The 17,212-nt window shown below is 40.3% G+C and overlaps 1 protein-coding gene across 1 annotated transcript; it reads left to right on the top strand.

Annotated features, from left to right (window-relative positions):
- Window positions 1–9,031: 9,031 nt before the first annotated feature.
- On the top strand, window positions 9,032–16,562 carry LOC308239910 (RNA transcription, translation and transport factor protein-like; the record flags this gene model as incomplete). Its single annotated transcript, XM_080652774.1, has 2 exons — window positions 9,032–9,520; window positions 16,500–16,562. The coding sequence occupies 2 exons, from the start codon at window positions 9,032–9,034 to the stop codon at window positions 16,560–16,562; spliced, it is 552 nt and encodes a 183-aa protein (XP_080508900.1).
- Between the last annotated feature and the right edge of the window lie 650 nt (window positions 16,563–17,212).

Here is a 17,212-nt window from a genome sequence, read left to right on the forward strand (position 1 = left end):
AGGAGAGAGGGAGGGAGAAACATCAATGCTAGACCAAAATATCAATTGGCTGCCTTCTGCACACACTCTTCTTTTCACCTCTCATTCCTCCTCTTGGGTCCTTATCTGTCAGCATCTGCTGGGTATACAGCCCTGCAACTTGGGCATGTGCCCTGACTGAGAATAGAACCGGTAACTTTTTTGTGCACAGAATGATGCTCAACCAACTGAGCAACACTGGCCAGGGCTTACTTTATTTTTTATCAGCAGCTATCATTTAGTGAATGTTTGCTATGTAGATGGCATTGTGCTATGCAATTTCTTAATTATTAACTGGCTGAATCTTTACAACCACACAATGAAGTTGGTACTATTATTATCTCAAATTTCAGCTGAGGAACTAAGGTACAGAAAAACTAAGAAACTTGACAAAAGTCATGCTGTTAGCATAGGGTTGGCATTAATTATTTGCTTTTATATAAAATATTTAAATCTTTTAAAAGCTTCAATATTGAATTAGGTTTACTTCAGCTACCTAGACAACCATGTCTATGGAAAGATTTATTCCACCAAATAGAAAAAATGAGAAATAGCTTTATATAGGTTTTATACATCAAAAAAGGATTAGCCTCAAATATCTGTATTATAAATATCAGGTTACCTTTTATAACTGCTATGCTTGATTAGATGCCTCAAAATTCAAGACTAAATCTGGTTTAGTCCTGGTGACTTCACAGGTACCTGCTTTAAATTACTTTGGCAGTGAAATATCTGATCTGGTTTCCTGAAATAGTTTCAAAATAAATCACTGCTTTTAGATGTCTTGTGTGTACCACTTACAACTGAAAACATCTAGGACTGGGTTGTTAATAATTCATGTGTATTATGTGAATATCGATAAATAAGTAGGCATTCTTTTCACAGGAAAATATTAACTAAAGTTGTCCAAATTAGTTATTAAAATGATGACTGAAATGATTTCATTTCATCCTGACGGAAGTCGAGATATGTGACTAAAGCAAGCATACTCATGTGATATTTCTAGTCCTTTTTTGTCTAGTTTCCATGGAATCATGTACAGTGTGTCTACTATTAGCAGATGCTGACAGGGCCCCAAGAGGAGGAATGAGAGGTGAAAAGAAGAGTGGAATGCTGGGAATGTGGCAAAAGGAAGAGGGGCTCAGCACTTGGAACAACAAAAAAGCAACTTTTACAGTGGATTTTAATTGAGGATGAATGGTCTGAAACTGCAAAGGGAGTGATGAAGGGTAACAGGAAGAACATTACCTAATATAAGCAGCTGGCTTATGGGGTTGGGGGATAGAATAGATTTTTGTGGATGACCTACTGCTCTTCCATGTTGTCAGCAATATTGGAAAATAAAAATGCTCATATATGATTCAACCCTGTCTCTGCTTAATTGACTCAAGTAGTGACAGGCAGTATAGACCCATTCATTGTCCAGTTTCATAGCTCTGAAATTTAGGTCTTTTATTCATTTTTAGTTAATTTTAGTAAATCATTGAAGTAAAATTCCAACTTCATTTTTTTTTTTGTATATGCCTATCCAATTGTCTTAGCATCATTCATTGAAAAAACTATTATTTTCCCAATGGATGGGTTTGTCAGCCTTGCGGAAAATCAGTTGAATTTAGATGTATTTTTTTTTCTGGACTCTCAAAACCTATACCATTAATCTATCCTTGTGCCAGTGCCGCACTTTCTTGATAATTGTTGCTTTCTTGGAAATATAAAATTCAAGATTTGTGAATCCTCCTATTTTGTTCTTTTCCCCCAAAACTGTTTTGGCCATTTTGGTTCCCTTGCAATTCCGCATAAATTTTAGAACCTACCTGTCTTGGTCTTACTAGAAAGAAATCAGCTGGCATTCTTTTTTAAAATTGAATTTATTAGGGTGACAATAGTTGGCTAAACGATACAAGTATCAAGTGTACAACTCAATAAAATATTATCTGCAAACTGCTTTGTGCACCCAGTGTCCCAGGCAAAGTCTTTTTCCATCCCCATTCCTTCCCGCCCCCGCATTTACCCAACTGCACCTCACCATCATCCTTTCCTGCTGGCTGTCACCACACTGCTGTCTGTGTCTATGTGCCCTGCATGTATATTTTCTTTGGTTAATCGCTTCATCTTCTTTCATCCAGTCACGCTCCCCCATCATCTCTGACAGCTATCTGTTCCATGTATCCATGCCTTTTTCTATTTTGTTAATCAGTTTATTTGGTTTATCAGATTCGACATATAGATGAGTTCATATGGTATTTGCCTTTCTCTGACTGGCTTCTTCCACTGAGTTTAATAATCTCCAGGTCTATCCATGGTGTCCAAAAAGTAATATTTCCTTATTTTTTTAGGGCTGAGTACTATTCCATGGTGTAAATGTACCACAGCATTTTCCCCCCATTTTTCTACTCATGGGCATTTGGGTTGTTTCCAAATTTTAGCTACCCTATTTAATAAAAGAGTAATATGCAAATTGACCGTACCTCTGCTACACCCACAAGCCACGCCCACCAGCCACGCCCACCAGCCAATCAGGAGTGAATATGCAAATAAACCTAATCAAGACGGCTACAGCCACAGAGAGCAGGAGGGAGGCTTGGGTTTCCCTGGCAATGGAGGAAGCCAAGATTTCCGCCTGCCCTGGCCGGCCTAGGCCTCCACTCAAGGCTACAAAGTTTCAATGATAGAAGATACATAAACCCAAATGGAAATGGCGGCAGCCACAGAGCTGGAAAGAGCAGAAGCCTAGGGTTGCCCGTGGCGATGGAGGAAGCCAAGCTTCTGCAGCCCTGGCTGGCCCAGGCCTCAGCTTAAGGCTACAAAGTTTCAATTATAGAAGATACATAAATCCCAAGAGAAAAGGCTGTGGCCACAGAGCAAGCAGAAGGCTTGGCTCCGCTCCAGGCTACAAAGTTTCAATTGTAGAAGATAAATAAACCCCAGATACCAGGGCCTCTGCTTGGGTCGCCAGGGGGTGTGGCCAGCCTGCAAACCACCACAGGCCCCTTGCCCAGGCCGCCCCATGTCCCAAGGGAACCTTCACCCTGATCCGGGACACCCTTCAGGGCAAACCAGCTGTCCCCTACCCGTGCACCAGGCCTCTATCTTATCTAATAAAAGAGTAATATGCAGGTTGACCATCACTCCAACACACAAGATGGCTGCCCCATGTGGTCAAATATGGCCACCCCATGTGGACACAAGATGGCCACCACAAGATGGCCAGCAAGGGAGGGCAGTTGGGAGGGACCAGGCCTGCAAGGGAGGGCAGTTGTGGGCAATCAGGCCAGCAGGGGAGAGTAGTTGGGAGGGACCAGGCCTGCAAGGGAGGGAAGTTGGGGGTGATCAATCCTGCAGGGGAGGGCAGTTAGGGGTGACCAAGCAGGCAGAGGAGGGAAGTTGGGGGTGACCAGGCCTGCAGGGAAAGGCAGTTGGGAGGGACCCAGGCCTGCAGGGGAGAGCAGTTGGGGGGGACCAGGCCTGCAGGGGAGGGCAGTTAGGGGCAAACAGGCTGGCAGGGGAGCAGTTAGGCATCAATCAGGCTGGCAGGGGAGTGGTTAGGGGGTGATCAGGCTGGCAGGCAGAAGCGGTTAGGGGCAATCAGGAAGGCAGGCAGGGGAGCAGTTGGGAACCAACAGTCCTGGGTTGTGATAGGGATGTCCGACTGCCCGTTTAGGCCCGATCCCACCAGGAGTCCCAGATTGGAGAGGGTGAAGGCTGGGCTGAGGGACAACCTTCCCCCATGCACGAATTTCATGCACTGGGCCTTTAGTTATGAATAACGCTGCAATGAACATAAGGGTGCATACATTCTTTTGAATTAGTGTTTTGGGCTTCTTAGGATATATTCCCAGAAGTGGTATCTCAGGGTCAAAGGCAGTTCCATTTTTAAAGTTTTGAGGAAACTCCATACTGTTTTCCACAGTGGCTGCACTGGTCCACATTCCCATTAACAGTGCACAAAGATTTCCTTTTCTCCACATTCTCGCCAGCACTTGTCATTTGTTGATTTATTTATGGTAGCCATTCTGACAGGTGTGAGAAGTTACATCATTGTAGTTTTAAATTGTATCTCTCTAATGATTTGTGACATTAAGCATTTTTTCATGTCTCGTGGTGTGCTCTCTTTTTTTTTTATCATCACCCAAGGACACACTTAGAGAGAGGAAAGAGGGAAACATTGATATGAGCGAGAAACAGATCTGTTGCCTTCTGTAGGTGCCACAAACAGGGATCAAATCTGCAACCCAGGCATGTGCCCTGACCAGGAATAAATCAGCAACATTTTAGTGCACAGGACGACACTGAACCAACTGAGCCACTCCAGCCAGGCTGTATGTCCTCTTTGAAGAAGTGTCTATTGAGGTCCTTTGATATTTTTTAATTGGATTATTTGTCTTCCTGGTGTTGAGTTGTTTAAGTTCTTGATATATTTAGGAAATTAAACCCTTGTCAAATGTATCTTAGCAAATATGTTCTCCCATATACTCAGTTCCCTTTTCATTTTGTTTATGGTTCATTTTGCAGTGCAAAAGCTTTTTTAGTTTGAAGTACTCCCATTTGTTTATATTTTCCTTTGTTTCCCTTCTCCCAGAAGATATATTGGCAAAAAATATTGCTATGAGAAATGCCTGAAATTTTACTGCCTATGTTTTCTTCTAGAATTTTTATGGTTCTGTAACTTCCATATAAGTATTTAATATATTTTGAGTTTATTTTTGTATATAGTGCAAAATGATGGTCTAGCTTCATTTTTTTTGCATATATCTATTCAAATTTTCAACACCATTTATTGAAGAGACTATCTTTACTCCATTGTATGTTCCTACCACCTGTGTCAAATATTAATTGCCCATATTGGCATGAGTCAATTTCTGGGGTGTCTATTCTGTTCTGTTCATCTACATGCCTGTTCTTGTGCCAGTACCAGGCTGTTTTGATTATGATTGCATTGCAGTACAGTTTGATATCTGGTATTGTGATCCCTCCAACTTTGTTCTTTTTCAAGATTGCTGAAGCTATTCAGTGTCTTTTTAGCTTCCCTATAAATTTTTGCAATGTTTGTTCTAGATCTGTGAAATATGCTATTGGATTTTAAATAGGAGTTGTGTTAATTCTATAGATCGCTTTGGGCATAGTATGGCATTTCAATTATGTTAATATTACCAATTCATGAACATAATTTATGCTTCTCCTTATTTGTTTGTTCTTCAATTTCTTTATTTAGTGTCCTATAATTTTATGAGTACAAGTCTTTTATTTCCTTGGTTAAATATATCCTTAGGTACCTTAGTAGCAATAGCAGATGGGTTTGTTTTCAGTTTTTTTTTTTAATATCTTTATTGTTGAAATTACTACAGGTGTACCTTTTGTTTGTTTTTCCCATTGACCCCCTCCACCCTGTACCACACCTCCCAGACCTTCACCATTCTACTGTCTGTGCCTATGGGCTATGCATATAGACATATAAGTTTCCCTGTTAATCACTCCCCAGCCATCCCCCACCCCTAACTTCCCTCTGAAATTCGTCCATCTGTCCCATGCTTTTAAGTCTCAGTATCTATATTGTCCATCAGTTCATTTTCTTCATTAGATATCACATGAGTGAGATCATGTGATAATCTTTCTCTGACTGGATTATTTCACTTAGCATAATACCTCCAGATCCATCCATGCTTTTTCAAATGGCAAGAGTTCTTTCTTTTTAACAGTCTTGCAGTATTTCATTGTGTACATATACCACAGCTTTTATATACACTCAGCTGCTGATAGATACTTGGGTTATTCCCAAATTTTAGCTATTATAAATTGTGCTGCTATGAACAAAGGGGTGCATATATTCTTTCTGCTTGTTGTCTCTGGTTTCTTAGGATATATTCCTAGTAGTGGGATTTAGAGGGTTAACTGTAAATGCAGGCAGATAAGGCAGTGGTCCAGTGGGAAAACAAAAGCAGGTGGAACTTAGGCAGGGGAAGACACAACAGTTTGAGCAGCCTAGTCACAGACACCAACCATGCAGAAATAATGAAATGTTTCTGGACTCAAAGAGGGAGGCATGGGAAAATAAGGGAGGGCCTGCAACAATAAGGTGAACTGGCACACAGAAACAGAGAAAGTTCAGCATAGGAAAAGAGAAAGAGCACATAGAAACAGGGAAAGTTCAGGTCCATTGTGGGCAAGAACAATTGAGGGAATCCATCAGGTGACAACACTGAGAGATATAGAAGCAGGTTTGTAGCAAATATATACCCCTGGACTACAAGGCTTTGGGAAGCAGCCAATTATTGCCCTCCTCCCCATGAGGGTGTTCTGAATCTACTTATAGTAAATTTTCCACACTATTGATTAAATCTGGTTTGTGGAGCTCATTCTTTGGTGTCGTGAAACACGACCCCGGAAAAAAACTTGGCTCACCATTCTGGTTATCAGGATCACTGGGTCAAATGGTAGCTCCACATTTAATTTTTAAAAATTTCTTTATTGATTAAGGTATTACATATGTGTCCTTATCCCCCCCATTACTCCCCATCCCCCCTGCTCGTGCCCTCACCCCCTTGTTGTCTGTGTCCATTGGTTAGGCTTATCAATAGACGCAGAAAAAAGCATTTGACAAAATCCAACACCCTTCCTTGATAAAAACTCTCAGCAAGGTGGGAATAGAAGTATCATACCTCAACATAATAAAAGCCATATATGACAAACCCACAACCAACATCATACTCAATGGGCAAAAACTAAAACCATTTCCCCTTAGAACAGGAACAAGACATCTATGCCCACTTGCACCACTCCTGTTCGACATAGTACTGGATGTACTAGCCATTGCAATCAGGCAAGAAGAAGAAATAAAAGGCATCAAAATTGGAAAAGAAGATGTAAAACTGTCATTATTTGCAGATGACATGATACTGTACATAGAAAACCCTAAAGACTCCATCAAAAAATTATTAGACTTAATAAATGAATTTTGTAATGTAGCAGGATACAAAATTAACACCAAGAAATCTATGGCATTTCTATACACCAATAATGAACTTATAGAAAGAGAGACTAAAACAGCAATCACATTTAAATTTTTGAGGAAACTCCATACTGTTTTTCACAGAGGCTGCACCAGTCTGAATTCCTACCCACAGTGTACTTAGAATCCTTTTCACCATATCCTAGCTAACACTTGTTATTTGTTGATTTGTGGATGATAGCCATTCTGACAGGTTTGAGGTGATAACTCATTGTCATTTTAATTTGCATCTCTCACATGATTCGTGACTTTGACCATTTTTTCATGTCTCTTGGCCATCTGTATGTCCACTTCGGAGAAGTGTCATTTAGGTCCTCTGCCCACTTTTTAATTCAATTTTTTGTCTTACTTTTGTTAAGTTGTATGAGTTCCTTATATATTTTGGAAATTAACCCCTTATTGGATGTATCATTGGCAAATATGTTCTCCCATGCAGTGGGCTTCCTTTTCATTTTGTTGATGGTTTCTTTTGCTGTGCAGAAGCTTTTTATTTTGATGTAGTCCCATTTGTTTATTTTCTCCTTAGTTTCCATTGTCCTAGACTCTGGATTCCAATAATTACAGGCTGTTGTTGTTCCTTGTGATTGAGCCCCTATCCCAGTGGTCGGCAAACTCATTAGTCAACAGAGCGGCAAACCGCGGCTCGCGAGCTTCTTGTGGCTCGTGAGCTGCAGTTTGCCGACCACTGTCCTAGGAGATGTATCAGTAAACATATCGACATGAGAGATGTCTAAGATTTTGCTGCCTATGGTTTCTTCTGTGATTTTTATGTTTTCACAACTTAAATTTAAGTCTTTTATCCATTTTCAGTTTATTCTTGTGTGTGGTGAAAGTTGGAGGCTTATTTTCTTTTCTTTTTTTTTTTTTTGCATTACCTGTCCAATTGTCCCAACAACATGTATTGAAAAGACTGTATTTACTCCATTGTATGCTCTTGCCTCCTTTGTCAAATATTAATTGAGCATAATAACAGGTCAGTTTCTGGGTTCTCTGTTCTGTTCCATTGATCTACTAGTATATGTCTGTTCTTGTGTCAGTACCAGGCTGTTTTGATTACAGTGGCTTTGTAGTATAACTGGATATCTAGTATTGTAACTCCTCCAACTTTGTTATTTCTCAAGATGGCGGAGGATATTCAGGGTCTTTTTGGGTTCCATATAAATTTCTTTAGTGTTTGTTCTAGATCTATGAAATAAGCCATTGGTATTTTAATAGAAATTGCATTGAATCTATAGATTGCTTTGGGTAGTATGGAAATTTTAATGAGGTTAATTAAACCAAACCATGAACATGGTATGTTCTTCCACTTGTTTATACCTTCCTCTATCTCTTTTTCCAATAAGATGTAGTTTTCCAAGTACAGGTCATTTACATCCTTGGTTAAGTTTATTCCTAAGTATTCTAATTTTGTTGTTGCAAGGACAAATAGGATTGTTTTTTAGTTTCTCTTTCTGACAGTTCATTATTCGTGTATAAAAATGACAGATTTCTGTGTTTTGATTTTGTATCCTGCTACATCGCTGAATTCCTTTATTAAATCTACTAGTTTTTTGGAATCTGTAGGGTTTTCTATGTACAATATCATATAACCTGCAAACAATGACAGTTTTACTTCCTCTTTTAAAATTTGGATACCTTTTATTTTTTCTTCCTGTCTGATGGCTATGGCTAGGACTTCCAGTACTATTTTGAATAAAAGCAGTGAAAGTGGATATCCCTGTCTTGTTCCAGTTAGTAGGGGATATGGTTTTAGTTTTTGCCCACTGAGTGTGATGTTACCTGTAGGTTTGTCATATATGGACTTTAATATGTTGAGTTATGATCCCTCTATTTCCACTTTGCTGAGAATTTTTATCAAAAAATGTTGTTGGGCCTCTCTCCTCTCCAGGCTGAAGCCCGGGGGACAGAGCACGAAGCTGGGACCATGTTCCCCGAAAGCTGACGGACCTTGACTACCACAACCCTGCCGGCTTCAACTGCAAAGATGAAACAGAATTTAAAAACTTTATGGTTTGGCTTGAAGACCAGAAAATCAGACACTGCAAGATTGAAGACAGAGGTAATTTAAGAAACATCCATAGCAGTGACTGTCCAAAGTTATTTGAAAAGTATCTGACAAATGTTAGCTGTCCTTTCAAGATTCAAGGTCGACCCGAAGCAATTGACTGGCTTCTTAGTTTAGCTGTTAGACTTGAATATGGAGATAACGCTGAAAAACACAAGGACTCAGTATCTGATAATACAAAAAATGCTGACAATGCTGCTAAAAATGCAGAGCCATTGATCAATTTGGGTGTTAATAATCCTGATTTTAAAGCTGGTGTAATGGCTTTGGCTAACCTTCTTCAGATTCAATGTCATGATGATTACCTGGCAATCTGCATTTTGGTCCAGGAGCTCCTGACCCAGGATGCAGTTGCTAAAGCAAATCAAGCAAAAGAGTGGTTGTCTGTTGCTTTAGACAAGCATATTCTTGGTTTTGACACAGGATATGCAGTTCTTTTCTGTTTATTTTTTTATATTTTAATTTAATTTTATTGTTTAAAGTATTACATATAGTAGTACATATATCTCCATTTTCCCCCCATAGACTTTCCCCCAGTCTCCCCTACCCCCTGTCACAGGCCCTTAACCCAACCCCCAGTTTCTTGTGTCCATTGGTGTGCTTATATGCATGCATAAAAGTCCTTTGGTTGATCTCTTCCCCCGCCTCCCCAACACTCCCCAGCCTTCCTGCTGTAATTTGACAGTCTGTTCAGTGCTTTACTGCCTCTGTGTCTATCTTTTTGTTCATCAGGTTATAATGATCTTTATTTTCCATAAATGAGTGAGATCATGTGGTATTTTTCTTTCATTGCCTGGCTTATTTCACTTAACATAATGCTCTCCCGGCCCATCCATGCTGCTGCAAATGGAAAGAATTCCTTCTTTTTTATAGCAGTGTAGTATTCCATCGTGTAGATGTACCATAGTTTTCTAATGCACTCATCTGCTGATGGGTATTTAGGCTGTTTTCAAATTTTAGCTATGGTGAATTGTGCTGCTATGAACATAGGGGTGCATATATCCTTTCTGATTAGTGTTTCAGGTTTCTTGGGATATATTCCTAGACGTGGGATTACTGGGTCAAATGGGATTTCCATTTTTAGTTTTTTGAGGAAACTCCATACTGTTCTCCACAGTGGCAGCACCAGTCGGCATTCCTACCAGCAATGCATGAGGGTTCCTTTTTCTCCACATCCTCGCCAGCACTTGTCGTTTGTTGATTTGTTGATGATTGCCATTCTGACAGGTGTGAGATGGTACCGCATTGTTGTTTTGATTTGCATCTCTCAAATAAATAGTGACTTTGAGTATGTTTTCATATGCCTCTTGGCCTTCCTTATGTCTTCTTTCAAAAAGATTCTATTTAAGTCCGTTGCCCATTTTTTATTGGATCATTTATCTTCCTTTTATTAAGTTGTCTAAGTTCCCTGTAGATGTTAGAGATTAAACCTTTATCAGTGATAACATTTGCAAATATGTTCTCCCATGCAGTGGGGTTTCTTGTTGTTTTGTTGATGGTTTCTTTTGCTGTGCAAAAGCTTTTTATTTTGATGTAGTCCCATTTGTTTATTTTCTCTTTAGTTTCCATTGCCCTAGGAGCTGTATCGGTAAAGTAATTGATTCAGAATATGTCTGAGATTTCTCTGCCTGTGGATTCCTCTAGTATTTTTATGGTTTCCTGTCTTATGTTTAAGTCCTTTATCCATTTTGAGTTTATTTTTGTGTATGGTGTAAGTTGGTGGTCTAGTTTAATTTTTTTTTCATTTATCTGTCCAATTTCCCCAACACCATTTATTGAAGAGACTGTCTTGACTCCATTGTATGCTCTCGCCTCCTTTGTCAAATATTAATTGAGCATAGTGGTTTGGGTCGATATCTGGGTTCTCTATTCTATTCCATTGGTCTATATATCTAGTCTTGTGCCAGTACCAGGCTGTTTTGAGAACAGTGGCTTTGTAATACAGCTTGAAATCTGGTATTGAGATCCCACCTACATTTTTCTTCTTTCTCAGGATTGCTGTGGCTATTTGGGTCTTTTTTAATTCCAGATGAATTTTTGGAGAGTTTTTTCTAGGTCAGTGAAATATGCCATTGGTATTTTAATGGGGAGTGCATTGAATCTATAGATTGCTTTGGGTAGTATGGACATTTTAATGATGTTGATTCTACCAATCCATGAACATGGTATGTTCTTCCATCTGTTTATGTCTTCCTCTATCTCTTTTTTTTTCAGTGTCCTGTAGTTTCCACATATAGGTCTTTTACCTCCTCAGTTAAGTTTATTCCTAGGTTTCTTATTTTTTTTGGTGCGATGGTAAATGGGATTGCTTTTTTAGTCTCTCTTTCTGTAAGTTCACTATTGGTGTATAGAATTGCCATAGATTTCTTGGCATTAATTTTGTATCCTGCTAAATTGACGAATTCATTTATTACATCTAATAGTTTTTTAAAGGAGTCTTTAGGGTTTTCTATGTACAATATCATGTCATCTGCAAATAAGGACAGCTTTACTTCTTCTTTTCCAATTTGAATGCCTTTTATTTCTTCTTGTTGTCTAATTGCAATGGCTAAAAACTCCAGTCCTATGTTGAACAGGAGCCGTGAGAGTGGGCATACCTGTCTAGTTCCTGTTCTTAGGAGAAATGGTTTTAGTTTTTGCCCATTGAGTATGATGTTGGTTGTGCGTTAATCATATATGGCTTTTATTATGTTGAGGTATGATCTTTCTATTCCCACCTTGCTGGGAGTTTTTATCAAGAAAGGGTGTTGGATTTTGTCAAATGCTTTTTCTGCATCAATTAATATTACTATGTTGTTTTTATCTCTCAGTTTCTTTATGTGATGTATCACATTTGTCAACTTGCGGATATTGTACCATACTTGCATCCCTGAGATGAATCCTACTTGGTCATGGTGTATGCTCTTTCTAATGTACTGCTGAATCCAATTTGCTAGAATTTTGTTGAGGATTTTGGCATCTATGTTCATGAGGGATATTGGCCTGTAATTCTCTTTCATTGTGTTGTCGTTATCTGGTTTTGGTATTAGGGTGATGCTGGCTTCATAGAATGAGCTTGGAAGTGTTCCTTCCTCTTGAATTTTTTGGAATAGTCTGAGGAGGATAGGTTTTAGTTCCTCCTTGATTGTTTGGTAAAAATCCCCTGTGAAGCCCTCTGGTCCCTGGCTTTTGTTTGCTGGAAGCTTTTTGAAGGCTACTTCAATTTCTTCCATAGTTACTGGCCTACTGAGATGTTTAGATTCTTCCTGACTGAGTTTTGGAAGGTCATATTTTTCTAAGAATATGTCCATTTCCTCCAGCTTGTCCAGTTTGTTGGAATAGAGTTGTTTGTAGTATTTTTTAACTATCCTTTGTATTTCTGTGGGGTCTGCTGTTATTTCTCCTCTTTCATTTCTGATTTCGTTTATTTGGGTCCTCTCTCTTTGCTTCTTGGTGAGCCTGGCTAGAGGCTCATCAATCTTGTTTATCCTTACAAAGAACCAGATCTTGGTTTTGTTGATCTTTTTTTTTTTTTTTTTGGACTCTATGTCGTTTATCTCCACCCTGATCTTTATTATCTCCTTTCTTCTGCTTACACTGGGCTTTTCTTGTTGCTCTCTTTCTAACTCTTTTGAGTTGTAGGGTTAGGTAATTTATTACCATTGTTTCTTGTTTTTTTGCAGTAGGCTTGTAGAGCTATGAACTTCCCTCTCAAGACTGCTGTTGCTGTATCCCATAGATGCTGGATTGTTGTGTTTTAATGTCATTTGTTGCCATGATGTTTTTTATTTCTTCTTTGATCTCTCTGGTAACCCAGTCATTGTTTAATAGCATGCTATTTAGTCTCCATGTGTTTGATTTCTTTGGGTTGTTTTTATTTTAGTTGATTTCCAGTTTTATGCCACTGTGGTCTGAGAAGATGCTTGATATGATTTCTATCTTCTTGAATTGGAAGAGACTTTGCCTATGTCCCAACATATGGTCTATCTTTGAAAATGACCCTTGTGCACTTGAGAAGAATGTATATTCTGTGGCTTTGGGGTGAAATGTTCTGAAGATGTCAATTAATTCCATCTGGTCTAGTGAGTCATTTAGGATTGATGTTTCTTTGCTGATTTTTTGTTTAGAGGATTTGTTCAATGGTGATTGTGTGGTATTAAAGTCCCCTACTATGATTGTATTGCTGTCAATCTCTCCTTTGATATCCTCCAGGAGTTTTTTTTATGTGTTTGGGTGCTCCTGTATTGGGTACGTATATATTTATCAGAGTTATTTCTTCTTGTTGAATTGCTCATTTTAGTATTATGAAGTGGCCTTCCATATCTTTTTTTTTATGTCCTTCACCTTGAGATCTAATTTGTCAGATATAAGTATTGCTACCCCAGCTTTTTTCTCATTTCGATTCGCCTGAAAAACCTTTTTCCATCCCTTCACCATCAATCTGTGTGAGTCTTTTTTTCTGAGGTGGATTTCCTGTATACAGCAGATATATGGGTCATGTATTCTTATCCACTCAGTTATACTATCTATTTTGATTGGGGCATTTAATCCATTTACATTTAAAGTTATTATTGATAGGTACTTCTTTGTCACCATTTTTATTCTTTACCCCTGTGTTCCTTCTTCACTTCCTATTTCTTCTTTTTACAGCAGTCCCTTTAGCATTTCTTGCATTGCTGGTTTAGTGGTAATAAACTCCCTTAGTCCTTTTTTGTCTGTGAAGCTCTTGATTCCACCTTCAATTTTGAATGATAGCCTTGCTGGGTATAGTATTCTTGGATTCAGTCCCTTTCTTTGCATCACTTTGTATATTTCATTCCATTCCCTTCTGGCCTTGTGTGTTTCTGTTGAGAAATCAGTTGATATTCTAATATGAGATCACTTGAAGGTAACTTTCTGTCTCTCTCTGGCAGCCTTTAAGATTCTTACTCTGTTGTTGGTCTTCGCCAATTTAATTATGATGTGTCTTGGTGTTGGTCTTTTGGGGTTCATCTTGTTTGGGACTCTATGTACTTTTTGGACTTGCATGGTTTTTTTCTTGCCAATATCAGGGAAGTTTTTTGTCATTATTTCTTCAAACAAGTTTTCTATTCCTTGCTTCTCTTCCTCTCCTTCTGGTATCCCTATTAAGCGAATGTTGTTTCGTTTTGTGTTGTCACAAAGCTCCCTTAGGCTCTCCTCTTGCTTTTTAAGTCTTCTTTCCAGTTGCTGCTGTGTTTGTGTGTATTTTCCTGCCTTGTCTTCTAATTCGCTGATGTGGTCCTCAGCCTCTTCTAGTCTACTCTTTAAGCCTTCCATTATGTTCTTTATTGCAGCTATGTCGTTCTTCATCTCCTCTTGGTTCCTTTTTATGTTGGTGACATTCTCATTCAGCCCCTTATAGTTCTCATTGATTTGTGTGTATTTGTCATTGAGTTGTGTTTATTTGTCATTCAGCCATTTAAATATCCTTATAACCATTACTCTTAATTCTTTCTCTGATAGCTGCTAGCCTCGAATTCAATTAACTCCCTTTCTGGTGGTTCCTCTTATTCTTTCCTTTGGGGATTGCTTTTTTGTCTTCCCATGTTTTGCTGTAACATTTTAATTTAGGTCCAATTGGTTTGATATTCAGGTTCTTTTGTGGATGGTGCTACTGGTGTGATCTCTCAGGTCTCCTGGGCTTGGTAATCTAGTGTAGCTCCCTACTTGAGCTATTTGGGTTCTCTTGATATTGGCCTGTGAGCTGGAAAGGTACAACTGTGGTGTCTAGAAGTCAGCAGCCATGGAGGGGGGTATCCCATTTTTTGCTGTCTTGCGCCCTTGATTGAAATCACACGTGTCCAGCGGGGACTCACAGTGGCACCCAGGAACCGTCTGTTGGGTTGATGGGTCTCAGGATGCCTGCATTCTGGAAAGGTGTGACTGTGGTGTCCAGAGTTCTGTAGTTGTGGGCTGGGCAGACTGAGCTTTTGCTGCTGCACCTGTGGTGGATATGCGCATGCTCCCAGTGGAGGATCACAGGGGCACCTGTGGTGCATTTGCCAGCAAGGGGCTCTGAAGTACTCTGATGGGCCATGGCACTGAAGCCGCGTAATTGAGGCATCTATGTACAGGTATCCAGGATGAGTGAATTCAGAATTTCTACTGCCAGGGGGAGTGCATCCCTGTTTGTCCAAGATCACACCCAGCAAGGACTCACAGTAGCTCCCACAAGCACCCTGTGGATTGATGGGCTCAGGTTTCCTGCCTGTTGGAAGGCTGCATGTGGACTGGCCGTAAATTTGCCTCTGCAGAGCTCTGAAGCACTTTGAGGGGCCCTGGCACTGAAGTTAAGCAGCTGGGGTGTATGTGAGCAGTTATTCAGGATGAAGGAGTTCAGCGTTTCTACTGCGGGGCAGCACGTCCTTGTCTGTACAGAATCACACCCAGCAGGGGCTCAAAGCAGCTCCCCAGAGGACCATGTGGATATATGGGCTCAGGGTGCATGCCCTTTGAAAATGTGCATGTCTGTGGCAGTGAGTGTGCTGGCACAGAGCTCTGATGCACTTTGAGGGGCCCTGGCACTGAAGTTACACTGCTGGGGTGTCTGTGCAGGTGTCCAGGATGAGTGAATTCAGAATTTCTACTGCCGGGGGCAGTGTGTCCTTATTTGTCCAAGATCTCACCCAGCCAGGACTCACAATAGCTCCCACAAGCACCCTGTGGATAGATGGGCTCAGGGTGCCTGCCCTTTGGAAATGTGCGTGTCTGTGGTGGTGAGTTTGCTGGCACAGAGCTCTGATGCACTTTGAGAGGCCCTGGCACTGAAGTTACACAGCTGGGGTGTCTTCGGGCAGTTATCGGGCAGAGGAAATACAGAATTTCTACTGAGGGGCAGCGCACCCTTGTCTGTACAGAATCACACCAGCGGGGGCTCCCAGTGGCTCTCAGGGGCTGCCTACTGAGTGATGTGCCCTGGATGCCTGCATGACTGGAAATGCACAAAAGAAAGTGGTGTCTGGAGTTCTGCCGCTGGGGAAGGGGAAGATGCACTTACTGCTGCGGGAACAGTGCACCTTTAGAGGTGGAGGTCCCAGAGTCCGTGGGTCTGCAGCTGGGGTAGCAGGATTTTGGCTGGAGTGGCTACTGGGTCGCAGGCAGTATCAAAGTCCTGGCTGGGTGGTGGTGCTGATGAGTTCCTAAAAAAAGCCGTTCTCCCCTTCAAGATGGTGTGGGCTCCGTGCCCGAGTTCTTCAGTCCAAGGAGTGCCCACAGTGGTAGTAGTCTCTCCTTGTCCAAGAGAGTCTGGTCTGCCAGCCCCTGCTGTTCCTGCGAGATTTAACTGTCCCTTACTCCCTCACACACACACCACACACATACACACACTCTCCTTTCATACCCTCACACACTCACTTCCTCTCCCTCACCTCTGTCCTGACAGCCACAATCTTTCAGGAGTCAGGAGTAGCAGTTCTTAATGAAGCTGCTCAAATTCTGCAATTGCTGTATATAGAAGAGCTCAGAGAGCTATAGACAAAAATTAATGAAGCCATAGTAGCTGTTCAGGCAATTATTACTAATCCAAAGACAGACCACAGACTGGGGAAAGTAGGATTTCAGCCTCTCGCCTATTTAGTACAGTTAGGAACCATGCACTTCATGGTATGTATTTCAAAATCAAACATCACATTCTCAAGGAAAGAATCCCATAAAATTGACTATGTTTTAGAGATTTACCATCATTGCTTTTTCTTTAATAGAGTTTGGGACAGAGGGGGAAAAATGGTGTTGAATGCTTTTTCTGCATCATTGATATGATCATGTGATTTTTATCTTATAATTTGTCTATGTGATGTATCACATTTATTGATTTGCAAATATTGTACCAGCCTTGTATCCTCAGAATAAATCCCACTTGTTCATGATGTATGATCTTTTTAATGTATTGCTGCATCTGATTTGCTAATTAATATTTTGTTGAGGATTTTAGCATCTTCATTCATCAGTGACATTGGCCTGTAATTTTCTTTCTTTGAAGTGTCTTTAACTGGTTTTGGAGTTAGGGTAATGCTGCCCTCATAAAGAGAGCTTGGAAGTGTTCCTTCCTCTTGAAGTTTTTGGACTACTTTGAGGTGGATAGCTGTTAGTTCTTCTTTAAATGTTTAGTAAAACTCCCTTGTGAA

This window comes from Plecotus auritus (assembly GCF_963455305.1).
Source record: "Plecotus auritus genome assembly, chromosome: X".
NCBI lineage: Eukaryota > Metazoa > Chordata > Mammalia > Chiroptera > Vespertilionidae > Plecotus > Plecotus auritus.